Raw genomic sequence first — 21080 nt, forward strand, 5'->3', positions numbered from 1 at the left:
AGTCCAAGATAAACTGACAAGAACAAAATTGCTCAGCCCCTGACAATGAGCTTGTTCTAATCTGCAGGGAGAGGCCATCAGGAAAGGAGGTGCGCTCACGCTGCAAGCAGACCCCACAGGGAAGGGCGGCTGTTGCTCACTTCTTTCCACCCATGTCAGGAGAGAGGAACCCAGGGCTAGGGCTCAAAGCCTAAAGTCTTGGAACTCTGCTCCTGCCAAACCGCATCAAGCCAGAGCTGCTGAGCCTGGCTTTGAGAACACAGGGAACAGGGAAGGCAGTTCTGGAAGCTGCACAGAGCAGCGCGTGAGAGATCAGAGATGAAGCCTCCCTGCCTGTTCCCTCAGGACCACTTCCTGAGCCAGCTCCCTGGCCAGGAATCAGAGTGTACTGTGTACATATGAAAAGTGAGTTTTCCTCTGTGGAAAACAATAGACCTGAAGCAGACACATACGCCATGCTTCCCAGGACAGCTTTGCAAAGAAATGCCTTTTAGGTTAGCTATCAGCTTCCTCGGCTTCATGGTCACTTGGCTGGAGATCCTACAATTCCAGAGCATTATCAGTGATCAGACACAGCAGGGCTTACTGCCTACATTTATATGACAGAGAGCAGGGCTGGCAAGGCCAGCCCAGCTGAAATCAGCCACGTACCCACAGCATGCCCACAAAGGATAAGTTAGGCCAGGTGTCGTATCCCTACCTACTATCCCAGCCATCAGGAAGCTGAGGCAGGAAGATAACAAGCCCAAGGCTTTCCTGAGCTGCATAATGAGACCATGTCTCACAAAGGCAGAAAGGGGCTAGGGAGATTGTTCAGCAGATAAAGTGCTTAATGTGCAAGCACAAGGACCTAAGTTCGAATCCCAGACCCCATAGCAATACCTGGGTTCACACAGGAATACTGATAAGTCCATGAGGCCCCACTCCTTGATGGAGAGCTACAGTAGATGGCTGGTAAGAGGGGGAGCATCAGTCGTCCCTGGGGATGAGCCCCCTGATAGGTTATCCTGTGGCCTCCCTTCCCCCAGCCTGGAACCTGCTTGCTCAAGGGTGGAGCTTCCTGCTCATTCGTTCTGCCACGCCTACTGCTGGACCCTGCCTTTGCTGCCTGGAGGCACACACGTGTTCGTCCTGCTACTGGACCCTGAGTTACTTGGCGGGATATTGGGTTCCCTCCCCCTTCCTTTATAACTGAGTGTCTGGAAATAGTAAAATTGAGCTTTGATCAGGATCTTGTCTTAGCTCCATTCATTCTTCCGCCCCGTCTAGATTCCTCTCTTTTCAGCTCGAACTGCCATTCTCAGTTGAACCGTTCATGTTGTGGACTGTGGGCAGGCCGCAACATTATCCAATCCCACATGGACAGCCCTAAACGTATGTACCTATGAGCAATGCTAAATGGACTGTAAGTGTGTGTGTGTGTGTGTGTTCACATGCGCATGTGCACACGCACATGTGTAAGATAAATACAGAAGAGGCACTCATCAATCCTAGAGGGCACTAGGGAAGGGAGGAGTTGGAGGAGGAAAGAGGGGGGTCTAAGTGATGTAACTGTAGGATACCCACGTGTGAAATTCTAAAATAATAAAAATGAAATTTAAATTTAATTACACACTTGTAATTAGTCCTGTGGAGGCAGACAGAATGGACCCTCGGGCTCCCTGGCTGTCCAGCTTAGACTGCCTGGTGAGTTTTAGACCAATGAAAGATCCTGTCTTAGAAAAACAAGGTAGATAGTGCCTGAGGATGATACCCTAAACTGCCCTTTGACCTTTACAGGCACACACCCACATAGGCATGCTCACACATGTACTTGCACATGCATAAGAATATGCCCCTATACATACACAAAAAGAAGAAAAAAAGGAGAAGAGAAAGAAGAAGAGGAGGGGGAGGAGACAGCCTGTCTATGTGGCAATCCACCATAGGATAGGTGACTTTCTATCTAAGGAACAGAAGGGAGCCATAGAGGTGCCCTGAAGACCCATCCAGAGTCAAGCAGGAGTCCCGGGATAGTCTTCAGACAGTTATCTATCACCTGAACCCCTCTCTCTGCACCTGTTGAAAGGTCTTAACCATATGAATGCCACCACATTCATTCAAAGTCAAATCTCAAAGAACACTGTAAACGGATGCATAAACTCAGGTTAAAACCAGGTACAAACCTGGAGAGATGATGCTGTCAGTAAAGAGCTTGCCTCTCGCAAACATGAAGTCCAGAATTCAATCCCTAGCTCGTAAGTAAGAAGCTTGTAATGACAGTGAATGCGGGAGGGAGAGCCAGATGCATCCCTGGGACTCGCTGGCCAGGCAGCCAGCATACCCTAATGAGCAAGTTCCAGGTTCAGTAGAGACTGGGCTTCAAAACACAAGATGGATGGGAGGCGTGACCCCCACAGTTAACCCCTGGTACACACGCATGCACACGCATGTGGGCACACACACATGCAAACACACATACATAAACACACAGAGAGGTACAATCCTTCAGTCAACTGCTTTGCCCTGGTGACCAGCCAGAGCTGTTTCCCCCAAAGAAAACACTGCTCCCAGCTGGACAAGGGAATCCTGTGACCGCCTTGGCCAATTACCATGAACTAGCACCAGAAGCAAGAATTGCTTTTCTCAACATTTTCAAGAACTCAGAATCAAGACGTGGAACCAAAACATCTAAACTGCCTCCCTTCAAAGCTCTAGGAGAGGCCCTTCCTGCTTCTCCATTTCCTGTGATGCCGGGTTCCCTGTCTGGGTGTCCCTGTCTGTCTGGGTGTCCCTGTCTGGGTGTCCCTGTCTGGCCACCACAGCATTCATCTCCACCCACCTCTATGGCAGCTAGACCCTGCATGCATGCCAATCGTCCCTCACCTCCTCCTCACAGGGGCACACAAGCCATTTAGAGTCACCTAGAAAATCCAAGGCCATGCCCACCCATATCCTCAAGTATGGCAAAAAGCAGTGCTCAGAGCCTAACAGGCACCACATTCATCACTGTCTTAGGGTTTTACTGCTATGAACAGACACCATGACCAAGGCAACTCTTACAAGGACAACATTTAATTGGGGCTGGATTATAGGCTCAGAGGTTCAGTCCATTATCGTCAAGGAGGGAACATGGCAGCATCTCGGCAGGTATGGTGCAGGAAAAGCTGAGAGTTCTACACCTTCATATGAAGGCTGCTAGCAGAATACTTCCAGGCAGCTAGGATGAAGGTCTAAAAGTCCACACCCACAGTGACACACCTACTCCAACAGGGCCATACCTTCTAATAGTGCCACTCCCTGGGTCGAGCATATACACACCATCACATTCACCTTGTCTGTATCTGTTTGCAAGTGTCTGTCATAATCTTGCCTGTGGACTGATAATGTCCCTTTGAGAAAGAGAATGGTGAGAGTTGCTGAACCCTCATTTGAGGTTCCAGTTGTTCCTCCTGGCCACCTGTATGTGGTCTGCCCTCGTTGTGTGATGGCCGGGTTATTGGGGAATGATAGAATAGAGAAGGTTGACTGAAGGGGCTCCATAGCCCAATAAACTCACTGAATCCTCAGAGAAGCTTTGGTAGCACTGAACTTTGTCACTGGAACTTGTTTTGTTTTGTTTTTAAAATTAACTATCTTATGTATATGAGTACACCGTAGCTGTCTTCAGACACACCAGAAGAGGGCATCAGATCCCATTACAGATGGTTGTGGTTGCTGGGACTTGAACTCAGGACCTCTGGGGAAGAGCAGTCAGTGGTCTTAACTGCTGAGCCATCTCTCCAGCCCTTATTTTGTTTTTTAAGGCAGGGTTTCTCTGTGTAGCCGTGACTGTCCTAGAACTCGATCTGTAGATCAGGCTAGCCTTGAACTCACAGAGATCAACCTGCCTCTGACTCCTGAGTGCTGGGATTAAAGGTGTATGCCACCACAGCCCAGTTGTCACTAGGGGTTAGATGGTGTTTACATCTCCCAAGGGAAGGAATCTCAGCACATCAAGGTAATCACATCTTCTGTCCTTCTGTGCATATGAAGAGGATTCTCAGGTCCCAATATTGGCTCATGAGTACCCCCCAAACCAGGGCAGGACCGCACTGGTTGTTTTTCTAGTCACCACTATCGAATCCCTGACAGAAGCAACTTAAGGCAGAAGCTGTTCATTCTATCTCCCAGTCAAAGGCAAGGAAGGCAGAGTGACCTGGGAAGATCTAGGCACGCTGGTGGGAGCGTATGGTAAATATGTTTACATGTTGATAGATCAGGAAGCAGAGAACATGAACCAGAAATGGGATGAAGCTATATAAACTCCAAAAGCCCACCCTCAGAGACCTACCTCAGACAATCATGCCTCAGGTCGCATAGCTTCTACAAAGTTCCACAATAACAACACCAGCTGAAGATCAAGAGTTCAAATACATGAGGACTGGCAAGACAGTTCAGCAGTAAAGGTGACCCTGCTGCCATGCCTGGTAATGTGAGTTCAGTTCCCAGGACTCACACAGTGGAAGGAAAGAAACAATTCCTGAAAGCTGTACTCTTACACAAACGTGCATAATGTGTGTGCATATGCACACACACACACACACACATGCACACACACACACACACAAATAAATACATACATAAGTAAATGCATAAATAAATAAAGTATGCAAATCAAAGTTGGCATACATGAATTTGGAGGGAGCATTTCACATTCAAATGCTAGCGAAGAACCCTATGTTGGGTGAAGTAGACAAAACCATATGGGGCTGAAAAGGTGATTCAGCGGTCGAAGCACTGACTGCTCTTCAAAAGGACCTGGGTTCAATTCCCAGCACCCACGTGGCAGCTCACAACTGTAACTCCAAGATCTGACACCCTCAGGCATACATGAAGATAAAACACCAATGCGAATGAAATAAGTAAATTACTTCTTTAAAAATATATAGGAAGCCGGGTGGTGGTGGCACACGCCTTTAATCCCAGCACTTGGGAAGCAGAGGCAGGTGGATTTCTGAGTTCGAGGACAGCCTGGTCTACAAAGTGAGTTCCAGGACAGCCAGGGCTATACAGAGAAACCCAGTCTCGAAAAAACAAAACAAAACAAATATATATATATATATATGTATATATATATATGTACATGTATACACACACACACACACACACACACACATATATATATATATATATATATATATATATATATATATATATATATATATATATGTCTCATGTCATCCAGAAAGACTTTGGACTAGCTGTGCAGCTGAAACTATCCCTTGAACTTTCGATCCCCCTGCCTCTACCTTCAAGTGTTGTGATTACACTTGAAGTGTGTGTCCACCACCATGCCTGGTTTATATGAAACTTACAACAACAAGCACTTTATCCATCAAAACCATCTTGAGACAGGGCTTGCTTATGTAGCTCTAGATTGCCTTGAACTCGCAGCAATCCCCCTGCCTCAGCCTCCTGAGGATTAAGGTTACAGTCATACACCAACACACCCAGATAAAACTTGCTGGTTTTTCTAATTATTTTATACAAAGAACTTCCCAAAGAGTGCTGGACCCTTCGTGCCTCGCAGGTTTCTCTTCCCCGAGCATATGAAAGATGTGGGAACATTCAGCCACACAATCAGTGCGAAAGGCAGTCCTTTACTCTGCCTTTCTACAAGCTTCAGCATTTGGAAGCTGTGACTCTAGACCCCATAGCTGAGAGAGGTGACTCAGCTCTCCCTGAGGACTAGGGACACAGCTCCTGCACTGGTCCAGGGGGATACACAGGTCTGTATTGTGGATTACTTGTGAGCCCACAGACAGAAAAGCCAGCATCCCCCTGACTCCCCACAGGCTTCAGCCAGGAGCAGGCTTGTAAGCCCTAGTGCCTACCTTCTCTCGTTGTCGTCCAGGTGAGAAAAGAGCACGTTCTTGGAAATGGCCTTGGCCAGCGCGGTCATGGTCTTATAGTCCTTGGGAATGACCTGTGGGAGAGATGAGGCTCAGACCTTTTAGCCCTGCAGACAGAGCTAGCTCCCCAAGCTACTGATAGAAATAAAGAAACCATCCACCCTGGAGCCACTGTCCTGCTGTCCTCACAGTACTAGTATCAGGGCATGCTATAAAAAAACAGTAGGAAATGCTATGTACACTTTAAGTTAATTCTTTAAATTACATTGATTGATTGATTGAGGTAGGATTCGTGTAGCATGGTGTTCAGACAGAGGTCAGAGATCAACCTACAGGAAGTTCTTGCTTTCCACTAAATAAGTTCTAGGTGCCCAGTTCAAGTCCTTAGGTTTGGTAGCGAGCATGTTTACCTGCTGAGCCATCTTGCCAGCTCACCTTTAGACATTTTAAAAAATAAATAAATAAAAATCAAGAAAGCTGGAGTACTCCACAAAGAGGCTTAGGCACCGTCTAGTGGAGAGCTTGGAATTGTTTGGGGCCTGTGGGTCTTTGGAGCTTCAGAGCCACCTAGAAAGTGCCAGAAAACAGATAGAACCTGTTGTCATTTTTTTTCTCTCTCATTGAATTTGTAGAAAGATGATAAGCAGTTGTTGAAAGATTAGAAGGCTGGAGTGTGGCTCAGTGGTAGAGCACTCCCTGGGGGATTCTAGGCAGGGGCTCTACCACTGAGCCACACCCCAGGCCCTCACTGGGGGATTCTCTGCAAACACTCTACACTGTGCTAGGGCCCTTACCCATTGAGCTTTGAGAGCCCTACTGGATCCATGATGAATAAGTGCCATCCATGTTTTAATGTGATCCCTTTAGCTTTCCTGTATGATCTCCTGTCCCAGGACATTATCAGGTGACATTCAGTGTCCTACCACTTGGGTCTCCTCTGACCTATCACGTGTCTCACAGTTGTCTTCCCTTGACACTGTGCTTCACACGCATGTTCGCCATGCAGCCCCTCACTTGGGAACTGTCTGAAGCTCCGTACAAAGGTAAACCAGAGCTCTAGGGATGGAGAGGGAAGGGAAGGACTAGGGAAGGACCACAGAAGGGAAGGACTCTGAGGAGTTAGTTTTGATCTTGCTATGTAGCCCAGGCTGGCCTGGATCACGGGCCTGCCTTACCATACCCAGCAGCTTCCTAAGTGACTTTACCATAATGCCAATCTTAGTTTTGAACATCTCCTCACATGGCATGAAATCCAGAAGAAGGCAGCAGTTGGGATTTAGAAGCTGCTATGTTTTTGTTTTTCAAGATGAGAAACATTGCATAGGCTGATACCATATGGGTGGTGGCTGCACAACTCTGAATGACCAACGCCACCTAGCTGCACACATAAAAATGGCTAAGACGGTGCATCAGGCTGAGCTGTGCCTCCCAGGTTCCTGTGTGGAATCCCCGAAGCATCCTATGGATAGATGTGTAGACCAGGCATGTGCAAGTGGCTGGGTTATTGAGGTGTAAGGATAGAGTACAGGTTTCATAGCTTAGTGCCCTTAGTAGAGACTAGAAGGCATGAAGCAGGACAGAATCACAGCCTGTGCTGCCCTGAAGAACCCCATCGCTCTTCTCCCCAAGCCTGTTCAAGTCCCAGAACTATAGGTAGCTGCATTTGAGCCACATTAAACAGTGTTTGTCTCATAGTGCCAGAGTCTATGGTGACAGTAATCCCACCCATAGCTAAGTCTCATATTCCATGTGACCCCCATGCTCTGGCCAGGTAGGGAATCGAATCCCCAGGACTGACAGGGACATCTGGGTGTGGGTGGACACATGCTGGGGCTCTTTACCTTCCTCACGTAGGAGACAGCATCTTCTTCAGTGTAGACTTCAGCACTCACACCACCGCGCCGGCGACGCGCCTTGACCACAGGGTTTGGAGGTGTTGGGGAGATCTCCTCATCGTGGGAATCACACTGGGAGTTTGACTTCTGCCGAGCCAGGATCTGCCTGTTTTCCTCCTGTGAGAGAGAAAAAAAAAGGAAAATGAGAAATTGGCTGTCTCCTGAGTCTGATGGGAGACCTGTCACCCTGACTACTCAGGAGACTGAGGCAGAAGGATCAGAAAATTCAAGGCCAGCCTGAAGGTGAGACCCTTGTCTCAAAAGTCAGAAGAGCAGGGATGTAGTTCAGTGGTAGAGCCCCTGCCTAGACTCCCCCAGGGAGGGGCTGGGGGCGTGGCTCAGTGGTAGAGCCCCTGCCTAGACTCCCCCAGTGAGGAGCTGGGGGCGTGGCTCAGTGGTAGAGCCCCTGCCTAGAATGCCCCAGGGAGGGGGCTGGGGGCGTGGCTTAATGGTAGAGCCCCTGCCTAGAATCCCCCAGGGAGGGGCTGGGGGCGTGGCTTAGTGGTAGAGCCCCTGCCTAGAATCCCCCAGTGAGGGGCTGGGGGCGTGGCTCAGTGATAGAGCCCCTGCCTAGAATCCTCCAGGGAGGGACTGGGGTGTGGTTCAGTGGTAGAGCCCCTGCCCAGAATCCCCCAGTGAGAGGGGCTAGGTATGGTAGGATTTGGGTTTAGACTCCCCCAGTGAGGGCCACAGTTCTGTTAGACTGCTGGCTTAGCATGTCCACAGCCCTGGTACCTCCAAGATAAGAAGAGACAACACCATACCAGAAAGCAACTGTCACAGCCTGCCTAGCCTGAGAGTCGTGTACATAGAGACAGGGTCTCCAGGGTCTTCAGAGTGAAGCAAGGGACTTGCAGTTCACCCCACAGTCTCCTCCTCATCATCATCATCCCTGGAGGACCCTCCTCCCTCAGATACCATTGATGTCTCCTCTCTTACATCTCCTGGGTGAAAACCAAGGCCAGCTATATGGTTAGCTCTATCTGTCTACCATCCCTCCAGGCAATGGTGCCTCTCCTGCCAGGCCCTGGGCATCTCCACGTTCCCTTGCTCACAACTGGGTAACTCTGCCAGCAGTGTCTCCTCACCCCAGACCCTACATCTCTGTTTTGAAAAGGTGTGTTTATGAGCCCGATCCTGATGCTAACCTCTCATATTCTGAAGCCACCACTGAGTATCTAACACCCAGTGCGGGGCTCTACCCACCCTGTACCACAGTTGTCAGCCCACAGACAACAGGACCTATCTGTAGTGCCTTACTCAGCTCCTACCATATGAGGGTTCATTGCTCCCTCTGATGGCTGCTCTGCCCCAGGGCCATCGCCCTTGCTCTTCTGGAATCCAGGCATGCTTAGAGCTCTATGTGACCCCAAGTCCCATTCTGAGGTCTGTGTTCCATCATTACTTAAACTACAGTGACATACTGTCACAAGCCAAGTGGTCTTCCCTCTCTAAATTCATGTCCACCTCAAACCTCACCAGGAAAAGACATTTCTCCACCAAAATGTGTCTAAGGATGGAATTAAACAAGATCATAGATAACCCCCCTCCCCAAATGGGAATGCATCTGTAAAATCTGTAAGATACTGAGACACAGGAGAGACCACAAGAAGATGGAGGTAGAGATTGGAACAACACACCTACAAGCTCTACTGTGGGCCACTAGAGGCATAGGTGGCAAGAAGGACCCTCCCCAGACCCTTGGGAGGACCACAGACCTGTGGTGACTATTCTCAGAGTCATGACCTCCACAGTACTAAGGCTTCCTCAGAGACTCAGTGCTGGCTTAGGAAAAGCAGAGAGGTATTAGAGAGCTGTACCCTCTACCCCCACCCCCAGGTAGCACAGGGAGGCCCAGGAAGCCAGTGCCTGCACAGACTTCAGTCTGTCCTTCTTTGTGTATGACAGCCCCACCATGATCTCAATAGTGGTCACCCTCCCCTGAACCTCCAGAGAGAGGTCCCAACTGTGGGAGATGCTCACCATGAACCCCAATTCCACAGGGAGACGTGAAGGGCAGAGAAGGTTGGCCTTCTAACCATCAAAACTCCTCCCCACCCATTCTGGACTCACAGCTTTCTCTCAACAGCCCCACCCAAAGCCCTTTTAGCACCTTGAATGGCTCCCCTCCAGGGGCAGGCACAGATAGCTCAGCCAGGAGTCTTCCTGGTAGAACAGAATAGCAAGCTGTCCTTCACAATTCTTAGAAAGGGGCGTGGTCACTGTGCAACACATGGCTTCACCTCCCATCCTCCATCAACTGGAAATGTTAAATGAAACTTTCTAGAAATGAGTTTAAAAGGGTTTTATTTTTTTTTTCCTGATTTGTTTTTGCTCGTTTGTTTGTTTTGTTGCTGTTTTGCTCTGTTTAATCATTTTTTTGAAGTGGTAACAATGCATCCCAGGGCTTGACAGATGAGCTTGACAGCTCTCTACCACTGAGTCGTGCTCCAACCTTTCACTGAGGGATTCTAGGCAGGTATTGAACTTCCGAGCCATGCCTCTAGCCCTGTGTTTGCTTTTATATTGAAACAGGGTCTCACTATATTGCCCATGCTGGTCTTGAACTCATAATCCTCCAGCCTCAGCCTCAGGAATAGCTGGGGTTACTTCTCATCCTCTTCCCTGCAACCCCCATGACTCCTCTCAGCTCTTGGGATACCCTCAACCCAGAGCCCTTAGTGTACTATCAACACGATGGAGTCTCCTACCAGGTTGGAGGCTCACGGGTTCTCCCCAGTGGTGGATGCAGAGCTTAGATGGACTGGCTGCCTTCCCGCCAACGCCTTCTAATAGCCCCAGAGAGCGCCCACCCAGTGCAAGAGTGACACCTTGGCTCCTAGATACCTGTCTTCAGGTGCACAGTAAGTAGGATCTTAGAAAATGACTGCTGTGTCAGGCAAAGCCAAGGCTGGGTCCCTTACTGTGATCCTGCATCTCCTGTCATGACGTTAAAAAAGAAAAAGTCCTTTCAAACACGCAGACAGAAGAAAGAGGCTGGCTATGTAAGAATGCAAGGTGCCCAAGCTCCCCGCTGGCTGTGAGGTCTGTAACAACCCACGGACCTGCAGTTCAAATAGGATGCCGACTTTCAGGAGACCCTGGGTCCTATCTATCCCTGACACCCTATAAAGCAAAGTACCTGTCAGGAGGGTCAGGGGCTCAACGACAGCCCCTACTGTATAGCAAATTCAGAGCCAGCTTTTGATAGACAAGAAATCCTATCTAAAACAAAAACAGCCCTAGTGTGAAAAGTTCTGCTGCCTGCCAGCTGACCTTTGTCCTAGGAGTAGGAATCACAGCAGAAGAGACCTTGTCAAACAGACTTGAGCAGGTATGGCTCCACAGGAGATGCTAGGTGTCAGCGAAGACCCACCAGCATGGTCTAGATCTCCCAACCTCCTCTTGCTGACATGTGACAGCTGGGGCCCACTCCTCACAGAGGTGGGTACAACAGCCTGCCTATGGCTCTAGCCAAAGAGCCCACCTCTCCACGCATCGGCATGGCCAGGAAAGGGAGCCCATCACCCACCATGGTGCCTCATAGCAGTAACTGGCTGAATCTCAATGTTTCAAATACAGCAGATCCTCAACATCCAGCCAGGAAACCATAAAGAATGTTCAGCGCCGTTCTACAAAGCGCTTTAAAAATATCTTTTATAGAATTTCCCGCAAGAAGACAGCAGGTGGGTGAGGTTCCTCCCCTCCCTCCAGACACTCCACTCTAACGATAGTACATTAAATATGCACATATATAAATCCACGCCGCCAAGGAGAATGGGAGAGGAGCCATCACAAGACTGTAGAGGATTCCTGGAAAAAGGACAGCCAACCCAGGAGTTGGATCCAGGACAGATAATGGGTTTCCCTAGCTTCAGGAAAGAAGTACCCTGAAGGACCCCCTGGAACACAGTGGCGCCCAGAGCAGACCCCAGATGAGGAGGGCAGGACCAAAATCCAGCCCCTAGAGAGGCCCTGCACCAGGGTTCCACAGGCCCTCATTGCTTCCCTTGGCTTAGCCTTCATTATGGAAATGTTCAAGATAATACAAAAGTATGACTCACCAAATACCCGAGATCAAAGGAGGCCCACTCCTCCACTCCCTCTTTAGTCACGCATGCATGAAGAGAACCTAAGATGCTACCACATCATTTGAAGAAGCAACCACGTCATTAGGAAAATGAAATTCTGCCTGCCGGTTTGTGGACATAAATAGCATTGAAATAAATAACGTATTCCAGAAAGGATGCTGCCACCATCACGCACCCCGAAGTCAGGCTTCGTGAGAGAGGATGATGGTTTATCCAGTGTGACAATTTATATTAAAGGATATCAAGCAACACAACATCTAGTGGGTAGCCTTCTGTGCTCACGAGAGCCCGACTCTGCACCATCCCAGAATCCTCAGCTCCTTATCTATGTTGGAAGGTGGAGGCACAGACTGGAAAAAAAACCCAGGTAAAAGTGGGCATAGTAGAACATACCTGGGTATCCTTCCAGCACTGGGAGGGCTAAGGCAGAAACACCATGACTTTGAGGCCAACCTGAGTGACACATTAAGACCCTATCTCAAAGAGCAAATGATAGCGTTAGCAAAGTATGTTAGCAGAGTGTTCACTTGGCACGCATGGAAACCTGGGTTTGATTCCCCAGCAACCTCATTTGGGGTGAGGGGAGGGAGCTTGAGACAGGGTTTCTCTGTGTGTAGCCCTGGCTGTCCTGGAACTCACTCTGTAGACCAGACTGGCCTTGAATTTAGAAATCCACCTGCCTCTGCCTCCCAAGTGCTGGGATTAAAGGCGTGCGTCACCACTGCCCGGCTCCCAGCAACCTCATAAGCAGAGAAGAGTAGCACATATCTATAATCCTAGCCATCCAGAGAGTCTGTTCTACATGGTGAGTTCTAGAACAGCCAGGGGTATGTAGTGAGACATATTCTGTCTCAAAATCAAAAACAAAAAGCAAGAGAAACAAAAGAAAAGAAAAATGCACAGGTACAGATAGGGGCTCCAAGAACAACTTATATTCTTGTAAAAAACATCTGGATTACAGGACTTCCAACCCTCCTACCTCCACCCCATTCTGCCACAGGGATCCCTGAGGGCAGCTGTGAGGGAAGCTTCCACCTATGCCCCGAAGATGAAGGCTGGACCTCCCACAACACCAACAGGAGGCTGGCTCACCAGTCCTGTAGTATGAGCACAGCCCTCAGAATGTGGCTGACATTTCTACAGTGTCCTCTCCCATACCTTCCCTGCACGCTGAAACACACATGGTCTGTGGACCTATCACACACCAAGTTTGGGGTTGAGCTGTGGGGGTGGGGGGGGGAGACAGTGCAAAACTCCACTGGCACTGGCTACCTCATCTCACACAGAACCTGGCCCTTTAGAAACTCAGGTCAAGCGACAACACAGTGTCCTGTTTCCTTAACAACCAATCTCAGCATCTGGAGATGGCTGCTGTTCTCTTATAGCTCTCCCTATTGCCAGCTCCAGAACAGATCAACAATTAGTCCTGGAAATACCTTGTACGCTCGGAGAGGTCCTTGCTGGGCTGCGCGTGTGGCGCGCGCGCGTGTGTGCGTGTGTGTGTGTGTGTGTGTGTGTGTGTGTGNGTGTGTGTGTGTGTGTGCGTGCGTGTGTGTGTGTGCGCGTGTGTCTGTGCGTGTGTGTGTGTGTGTGTGTGCGTGTGTGCGTGTGTGTGTGTGTGTGTGCGCGTGCGTGCGTGTGCGTGTGTGCGTGTGCGTGTGTGTGCGTGTGTGCGTGTGTGTGTGTGTGTGTGTGTGCGCGTGTGGAGGTCAGAGGACAACCTGAGCTCTTGCTCTCAGGTGCTAGTCACTGGACTTTTGTTTTATTTTTGTTCTTTCAAGATGATGTCTCTCCCAGGCTCGGAACTCACCAAGTAGGCTAAGCTGGCTGCCCAGCAAACCTGGCTGCCTCAGCCTTCCCTGTGCTGGTTTCAAAGGGCCCACTACCTTGCCTAGCTTCTTAAAAATATATATAAATACATAAAATATATTAATATAAATATATATTTAAATATATAAATAAATATATTTATATGTGAATATAAATATTCACATAAGTATATAAATACATATTTAAATAGATGAATATATGAATATAAATATATACTTAAATATATAAGTGTGTAGAGATATATATATATATATATATATTCTGGGGATTGATCTCAGGTCTCATATTTACAAGCATTTTTATCAACTGAGTTAAAACCTCTCCATCCCTATTACTATATGTTTGTTGTTTGTTTGTTTGTTTGTTTGTTTGTTTGTTTGTTTGAGATAGAGTCTCATATAGCCCAGACTGGCCTCAAACTTACTATAAACTTCAGGTTGGTCTTAAACCCCCGACCGTTCTGGAATGCTGGGATGACTGATGTGTGTTACCCGCCCAGTTTCTCTGAGCAGTCAGAAGTTGTGGGTTATGAGCCACTGCCACAGAAACCACTCACACACACTCATGGGCCATTCCTACCAAGACCAGGACTCTAGGCAGTGATCTCTCCTGTGGCTTGAGTGACAGCCAAGCTCTGGGCCTTTGCTTTTAGAAAGTGATTTAAAACAACAGCTGAAAATGATATGAATACAGTGCTGAGGTATGAACCTCTCAAAAAGTTAAAAATTTAAGTGAAAAAACAAAAACAACTTGGGATTGAATGGCAGAATAGCCACACAATCATGGGGATCAGGGTTGGGATCCCCAGCACCCACATAAAAAGGCTGGGTGTCGTCGGGTGTTTGTATTCTTGGTTCCTGGAAGACTGATAAACAGATCCTGTAGGCTTCTACCTAGACAAGACTAATCACCACGCTCCAGGTTAAGAGATACCCTGTCTCGGGCTGGTGAGATGGCTCAGCAGGTAAGAGCACCCGACTGCTCTTCCAAAGGTCCTTAGTTCAAATCCCAGCACCACATGGTGGCTCACAACCATCCTTAACAAGATCTGACTCCCTCTTCTGGTGTGTCTGAAGACAGCTACAGTGTACTTACATGTAATAAATAAATAAAAAAAAATCTTTAAAAAAAAAAAAGAGATACCCTGTCTCAAAATAAAATAAAATAAAATAAAATAAAAAGACCCTGGACATTGACCTCTGGTGCATGCACGCACGCGCACCACACACCCCCCAAACTCCAGCACAGCTAACATTTGTTGTGACAGATGCCACCCTGTAGACAATATTCTTTGCATATTGTCCCTGAATACCTATCCTCAGAGCTTAGGGTGTTCGCTCAGATGCAGAGTCGCAGAGTCCTGCAATGACGAAGGTTCCACTTTTTACAACTACACTTATCTGTGGGGAGGTGAGTGCGAAGGCTGCGGCCTACCTATGTGGAGGTCAGAGGACAACTTGTGGAAGTTAGTTCTCTCCTTACATCCTGGGGATTGAACTCAGGTCCACAGGCTTGGTAGCAAGCACCTTTATCCACGGAATGATCTTACCAGCGCCAACGTTCTACTGTTGGCGGGGCTGCTGGCTGGACTCTTCTCCGTGATAGCTATACCATTTTTACATCAGTAACATTGTGAGGCTTCAATCCTCCCACACTGCCATCAACATGTTATCTCCTTCCCCACTCTTTTCTCTTCTCCCCTCCCTCTCCTCCCCCACCCTATTTTGTTTGTTTGTTTGTTTGTTTGGGTTTGTTTTGGGGGGTGGTTTTGGGTTTGTTTGTTTTTGAGATACGGTTTGCCTGTGTAGAGCTGGCTGCCCTGGAACTTGCTCTATAGACCAGGCCAACCTCAACTCAGAGCTCCTCCTGCCTCTGCCTCCTGACTGCTTAGATTAAAGTCCTGAGCCACCACCACCCTGCTCAACATCTTATTTTCTGTTTTATTTTGTTTTTAATACGGTCAACAGGAATGGCCTTTGGACACCTCAACTTTGTGAGAACAGTAAGACCCAGATGTTGGAATGACCTGAGCCAGGGACAGGAAGTCCTGTCTGTACAAGGACCCTAAGATCCCACAGAACTGTCCCCAAAGGGACAAACCTGCTACCTGGAGCTAATGACTGAGCTGAGGAGGAAGGAGGCATGAATCTTCCCTTTGTATGAGGCTCCAAGCCAAGTGTCAGGCAACTCCTAAGAATGTCTAAAAGCCTGTCTCAGAGCCACCCCAGCAAGAAGATTCTGTATTGTTCCTTCATTGCTCTACCTATGTCTAAAGCGATCTTATTTAAATAACTTATGACCTTGAGACAGTCAAAACGACCCAAGTCTCTCCATGGGCTTCGGCTAGCAGTAGGGTACTATTAAATGGTGGGTGTTAAAAACAGTTCTTGCCTGGGTAGTGGTGGCACACGCCTTTAATCCCAGCACTGGGGAGGCAGAGGCAGACAGATCTCTATGAGTTCAAGACCAGCCTGGTCTACAGCGTGAGTTTCAGGACAGCCAGGGCTACACAGAGAAACCCTGTCTTGAAAAACAAACAAAAACAAAACACAACAAAAACCCAGTTCTCATGGGTCAGCAAGATGGGTTAGTGCATCAAGGGGCTTGCCACCAAGCCTAGCAACCTGAGTTCTGTCCCTGGTACCTACATCTTTGAAGGAGAGAGCCAACTCCTGCAAATTGTCCTCTGACTACGAAAGCAGACTATGTAAAACTCTCAGCTGTGCTCAGCCAGTCTTTCCTTGCTGAGGTCTTTCGTTGGCTACTCTGTGCTTTGTGCTGTCTGCAGTGAGGACCAAACCCAGGGCCCCATGCTTGCTGGCATGTGTACTGCCACTGGGTTACATTCCTGGATGTGGGCACACTTTCTACCTTTGTCATTGCTAGAACAGGCTGAGCTGGTGACAGTGGCAGCTACAGAATGGGAGCAATGGGACAAGTGGTTCCAGGGCCAGTGGTTGCAAGGGATGTCTAAAAAGCTTCAAGGGACCCAGGACAGATATCAAGAACTGCAGACCCCAGTCATAGGAAGAGTGCCAAGGGGGTGCCAGGACTCAGGAACTGAGGGTCCTGACACCCAGGACCCACGAGTTCTAACACCCAAGGCCAGTTCAGAAGCAGAGATACCAGCAGATGCTGCCCTCAGCTGCTACTGCCCATGTGGCTGCAACTGCTGGGGGGAGGGGGTTTACAATAGTACCACATGGGTCGTCAGTTAGAGCCCAGAGCAGAGAGCCTCCAAGCCTGTGGCTTCTAAATCCAGGAGCAGTTTATCCCTGATCTCTGAGTAGGACTCTGAGCCTCTGCCTCTGCCTATACTCAAGGGCCCAGAATGGAGAGTCACTTACCCACAACTCCTATCTAGATAGAACAGGACTCCAGCCAACTCATTTGTACGGGCATCTGTTTTACCTTGTTGAGCATAAGCCTCACACTGTCTCAGAAACACAATGTCAGGCCACTGTAAACACCAATGGAGAAAGTAAGTGAGTGAGTGCATGAGACTGAATGAATGAGTGCGTGACTGAATGAATGAGTGAATGAAAAGGCGGCATCTCATATCATATAGGCCTCACAATGCAAGCTACCACTCAGTCACCCAGCTACCCTGTAATCAGGATGATCAGGAATGAAGATGCAGAGGTCATAGTGGCCCCCCTGTGAGGGACCCCTGAAAGCCCTTCCAGGATCAATGGGAATTCAGAAAAGTGTCACCCCAAATCAAGACATGGGTGGCAATGGGTAAGTCATAATGGCCTTAGCTATGGGGTGGAGTCAGGGACAAATTCTGGTTTCACAAGTCCTTAGATAGTGGGGCTATATTAGCCAAGTCACCTCTCCCAGACCCATGGCAACTGGAAACATCCAGATGTTCATGGGTCGCCCTGTGCCTGTCAGTGGCTTCTATTGCAGGAGAGTGTGGCTTTGCGCCCCTAGGTCCTCCCCTGAAGACTCACACACACCATCACAAAGACAAGCCACCTCTCTTACGTTACCAGGGCCTCACCCTCTAGTTGACACTACTGGTCCTGGCAAAGAACATTTTTCCATCTCAGCAGACAGGGGTCAAGTTGAACAGGATACAGGTGTTTCAAAACATCAAAGCCATGGGTTTCTCGAGTCATCCGGGGAAAGCAGTGCATGGCTTTGTGCCAGCCAATCTCTCCTAACCTTGTCTTCTGCTTTCCCTCTGGCAACATACACACTTCCTGTCTCCTGTTTTTACTCTAAAGCAGGACAGTCAAGGTCAGGGGTTAGGACAGGCTTTCCCAGTCAAAGGAATTTTCCTAACAAGTGTGGGAACAAGTTTCCAGAAAGCTCCTTCAGAATGTGCTCAGAAATGAAGTGAAAGGGGACTGTCCCCATCCTGCCCCCCTGGGGACCAGTCAACTTCCTGGGCTCTGGAAATGGTGTTCTCCAACTGACCACAGTTTTCCTACACACCCAGGACAAAAACCACAGACGCCAAGGGGTGTGGCTGGACTCAACAGAGGTTTGACCCCTCTGAAGGAACTCAGCATACCCTTGGGAGACAGACAGAATTCCTCAGTCCCACCAACTTCAGCTGTCTATTTTTCTGCTCTGGAGAACAAGATTCAGGAGGGTCAGAGAGAGGCCATTTCTGAGGGGAGGCACCCCGACTTGACAAGAGCATCCACCTGGGACAGGGAAAGCATGGGGAGCCATTTGTGGGCAAAGCCCCAGAAGAGTTCCCCATATAAGCTCAAGGCTATCCCTCTGTATTCTGAAGCCCCAGGTCTAAAGGAGGGTATTTGAGGACCTGGTTCTCCTCAAATCCTACCAGAGTAGGATGGTCATAATCATGGCATCAGGAATCCCAAGAGCCTCTGGGATATAGGATGGGAAGCTACAAGTAGATCTGCCCATGTGGGGAAACTGAGGACAGAAGGGGTTAAGCACCTGGTTTGGGGGAGGGGGTGTTACCTCACCATTCAGCACCAAGAGTAAAAAAGACACCCAATTCTTCAAATATTTATGAAGCACCTACTGTATACCAATCCTCACATAGAAACTAAAACAGAGATGATGCAAGGGGAGAGAATCCTACCCCAGGTTTGGAAGAAGACAGAGGGATTCTGGGAAGACGAGCCTTCCAAATTGTCAACTGTCATCCTTAAAAAGAAGGTCCAGGAGTGCGGGGGTGGGGGGGGTGCCCAGCTGAGTAGTTTTAAGTCACAAAGGGCCACCTCCCTGCCAGCACTGTTCAGAAATTAAGCCTCTTTCCCCACCTGAGACACAGGGAGTTTCTGCATCACCTGACCACTCTTGCCAGACAGTTACCACTTCATTAGTCTCCTGTGAAACTTGTGTTTGACTGTGCAAATTACCACCATTTGTTCCTTCAATCTGCAGTGTGTGGGGGGGGGNGGGGGGGAGTAGGATCTTTCTATGTAGCTCAGGCTAGCCTCAAACTTGAAGCACTTCTCCTGCCTCAGTTTTTCAGACAATTCTCAGGAATTACAAACCTGTGCCACAATGTCTGACATGCCTGTACCCTGCTTTGCTGTTCTGCTCTTTCCTTGCATCTCTGATCAGACACTGGAGGCTGATCAATGTCTCTCCTCCACATAAAATGTGACTTAATAACAGGGTGTTTGATGTGGCGCTTCAGGATGAGGGAAGAGTCATGAAGCGGTGATACCTGGGCACATGAACTAGCTTGTGCAAAATCTGTAAGACTGTTGGTAGTAAAAATTAGGACTGACTGAGGATGTAGCTCAACTATGCCTAGAATCCCCAGCTGGAGGCGTGGCTCAGTGGTAGAGCACCTGCCTAGAATCACCCAGTGAGGGGTTGGAAGTGTGACTAAGTGCTGTCTCCAGCATGCATATAACAAGCCAGATGTGAGGTCACACGCTTGTGTGGCTCACTGGCCAGCCACCTCTGGAACTCCAAGTCTCAGTAAAGAGACTGTGTCAAAATCAAGGTGAGAAGAACAGCTGAGGCTGACTTCTCACTACCATGCATGTGCAAACATTTGCGTGTGCATATGTATACACATACAAAACTTAAAATTAAAAAAAAAAATAGGTGCTAATAAGGGCTCGGCCAGGGAAGTGTTTATTGTGCAAGCCTGGGGACCTGAGTTTGGTCACTAGAAGCCGTATAAAAATGGAAAGAGACAAGAAGACAGGAATAAAGTCACAAAAACCAGAGATGACAAAGGAAAATAAATGGAAGGCTTAAACCAACCATATTGATTATATCAAATGCCTATGATCTACAAATGAAATGATACATGCACATCACTTAATGCCTATATAGGAATGAATGGGACTTAGTATTTTAATTGTAAATAATATCAACACATCAGATCAATGGTAGATATTATCATATTCAACTTAAAAACCTAAAACCAAGCCAGGTGCAATAGTGTGCACACCTCTAACCCCAGCACCTGAGAGGCTGAGGCAGAAGGATCATGTGTTCAAAACCAGGCTGGGCTACATTAGAAATGGGAATGTGACTCAGTTGGTAGAGGTCTAGCTACATTGAGTCCAGGGTGGATCCCCAGCACCACCTGACAGAGGGTGATGGTGGGGCCCACCATCTTTGCACTCAAGAGATCAAGGTTATCTATCCTCAGCCACATAGTAAACTTGAGACCAGCTATGGCTACAAGAGATACTGTCTCAATCAATCAATCAATCAATCAATCACTTAATAAACATAATTAAAGAAAGGGGAGAGATAAACACACAACTGATGCTGGAGTCTCAATAGTCCTTGTTATTGACAAAAGATCAAAAAACTAGCAAGAATGCAGAATGTGACTAGGGAGATGGCTCAGCTGGTAAAGATACTTGCAGAAGAGGAGGAGGAGGAGGGTGGAAGAGGAAGAGGGGAAGAAGGATAGGAGGAGGGAGAGGAGGGGAAGGGGAAGAGGGAGGGGAAGCAACTTCTCCAAGTTGTCCACTGACATTTACAAATATACCACTCGAGGCACCAAGCCCACACACATACATGCACACTCACACACAATAAATTTTAAAATAAAAAAAATTTAAATCTATATGTATGAGATGCACACCTTTAATCCCAGCACCAGCACGGCAGAAGCAGGTGGATCTCTGTGGATACATGGTACCACTGGTCTACTGAGTGAGTTCCAGGACTCCATAGTGAAACCCTGTCTCAAAAGCTCATTTAAAAACAAACAACCTTGGGCTGGAGAGTTGGCTCAGCGGTTAAGAGCCCTGACTGTTCTTCCAGAGGTCCTGAGTTCAATTCCCAGCAACCACATGGTGGCTCACAACCATCTGTAACAGGATACGATGCCCACTTCTGGTGTGTCTGAAGACAGCTACAGCGTACTCACTCATATGCATAAAATAAATAAATCTTAAAAAAAAAAAAAACAAGCCGGGCGG

General features: G+C 48.2%; 1 protein-coding gene across 3 annotated transcripts in view; it reads right to left on the bottom strand.

Moving 5' to 3' along the window:
- The window catches only part of Prkar1b (protein kinase cAMP-dependent type I regulatory subunit beta), a 115769-nt gene that overhangs the window by 84939 nt on the left and 9750 nt on the right, over nucleotides 1-21080 (bottom strand). For all 3 annotated transcript variants that reach the window (XM_029477560.1, XM_029477559.1, XM_021162955.2), the window contains exons 3-4: nucleotides 7715-7885; nucleotides 5856-5947 (exon numbers count right to left, since the gene is read on the bottom strand). In XM_029477560.1, the coding sequence (XP_029333420.1) occupies nucleotides 5856-5947; nucleotides 7715-7885 (263 nt within the window). The remainder of the gene's footprint in view (nucleotides 1-5855; nucleotides 5948-7714; nucleotides 7886-21080) is intronic.

This window comes from Mus caroli, chromosome 5 (assembly GCF_900094665.2).
Source record: "Mus caroli chromosome 5, CAROLI_EIJ_v1.1, whole genome shotgun sequence".
Lineage (NCBI taxonomy): Eukaryota > Metazoa > Chordata > Mammalia > Rodentia > Muridae > Mus > Mus caroli.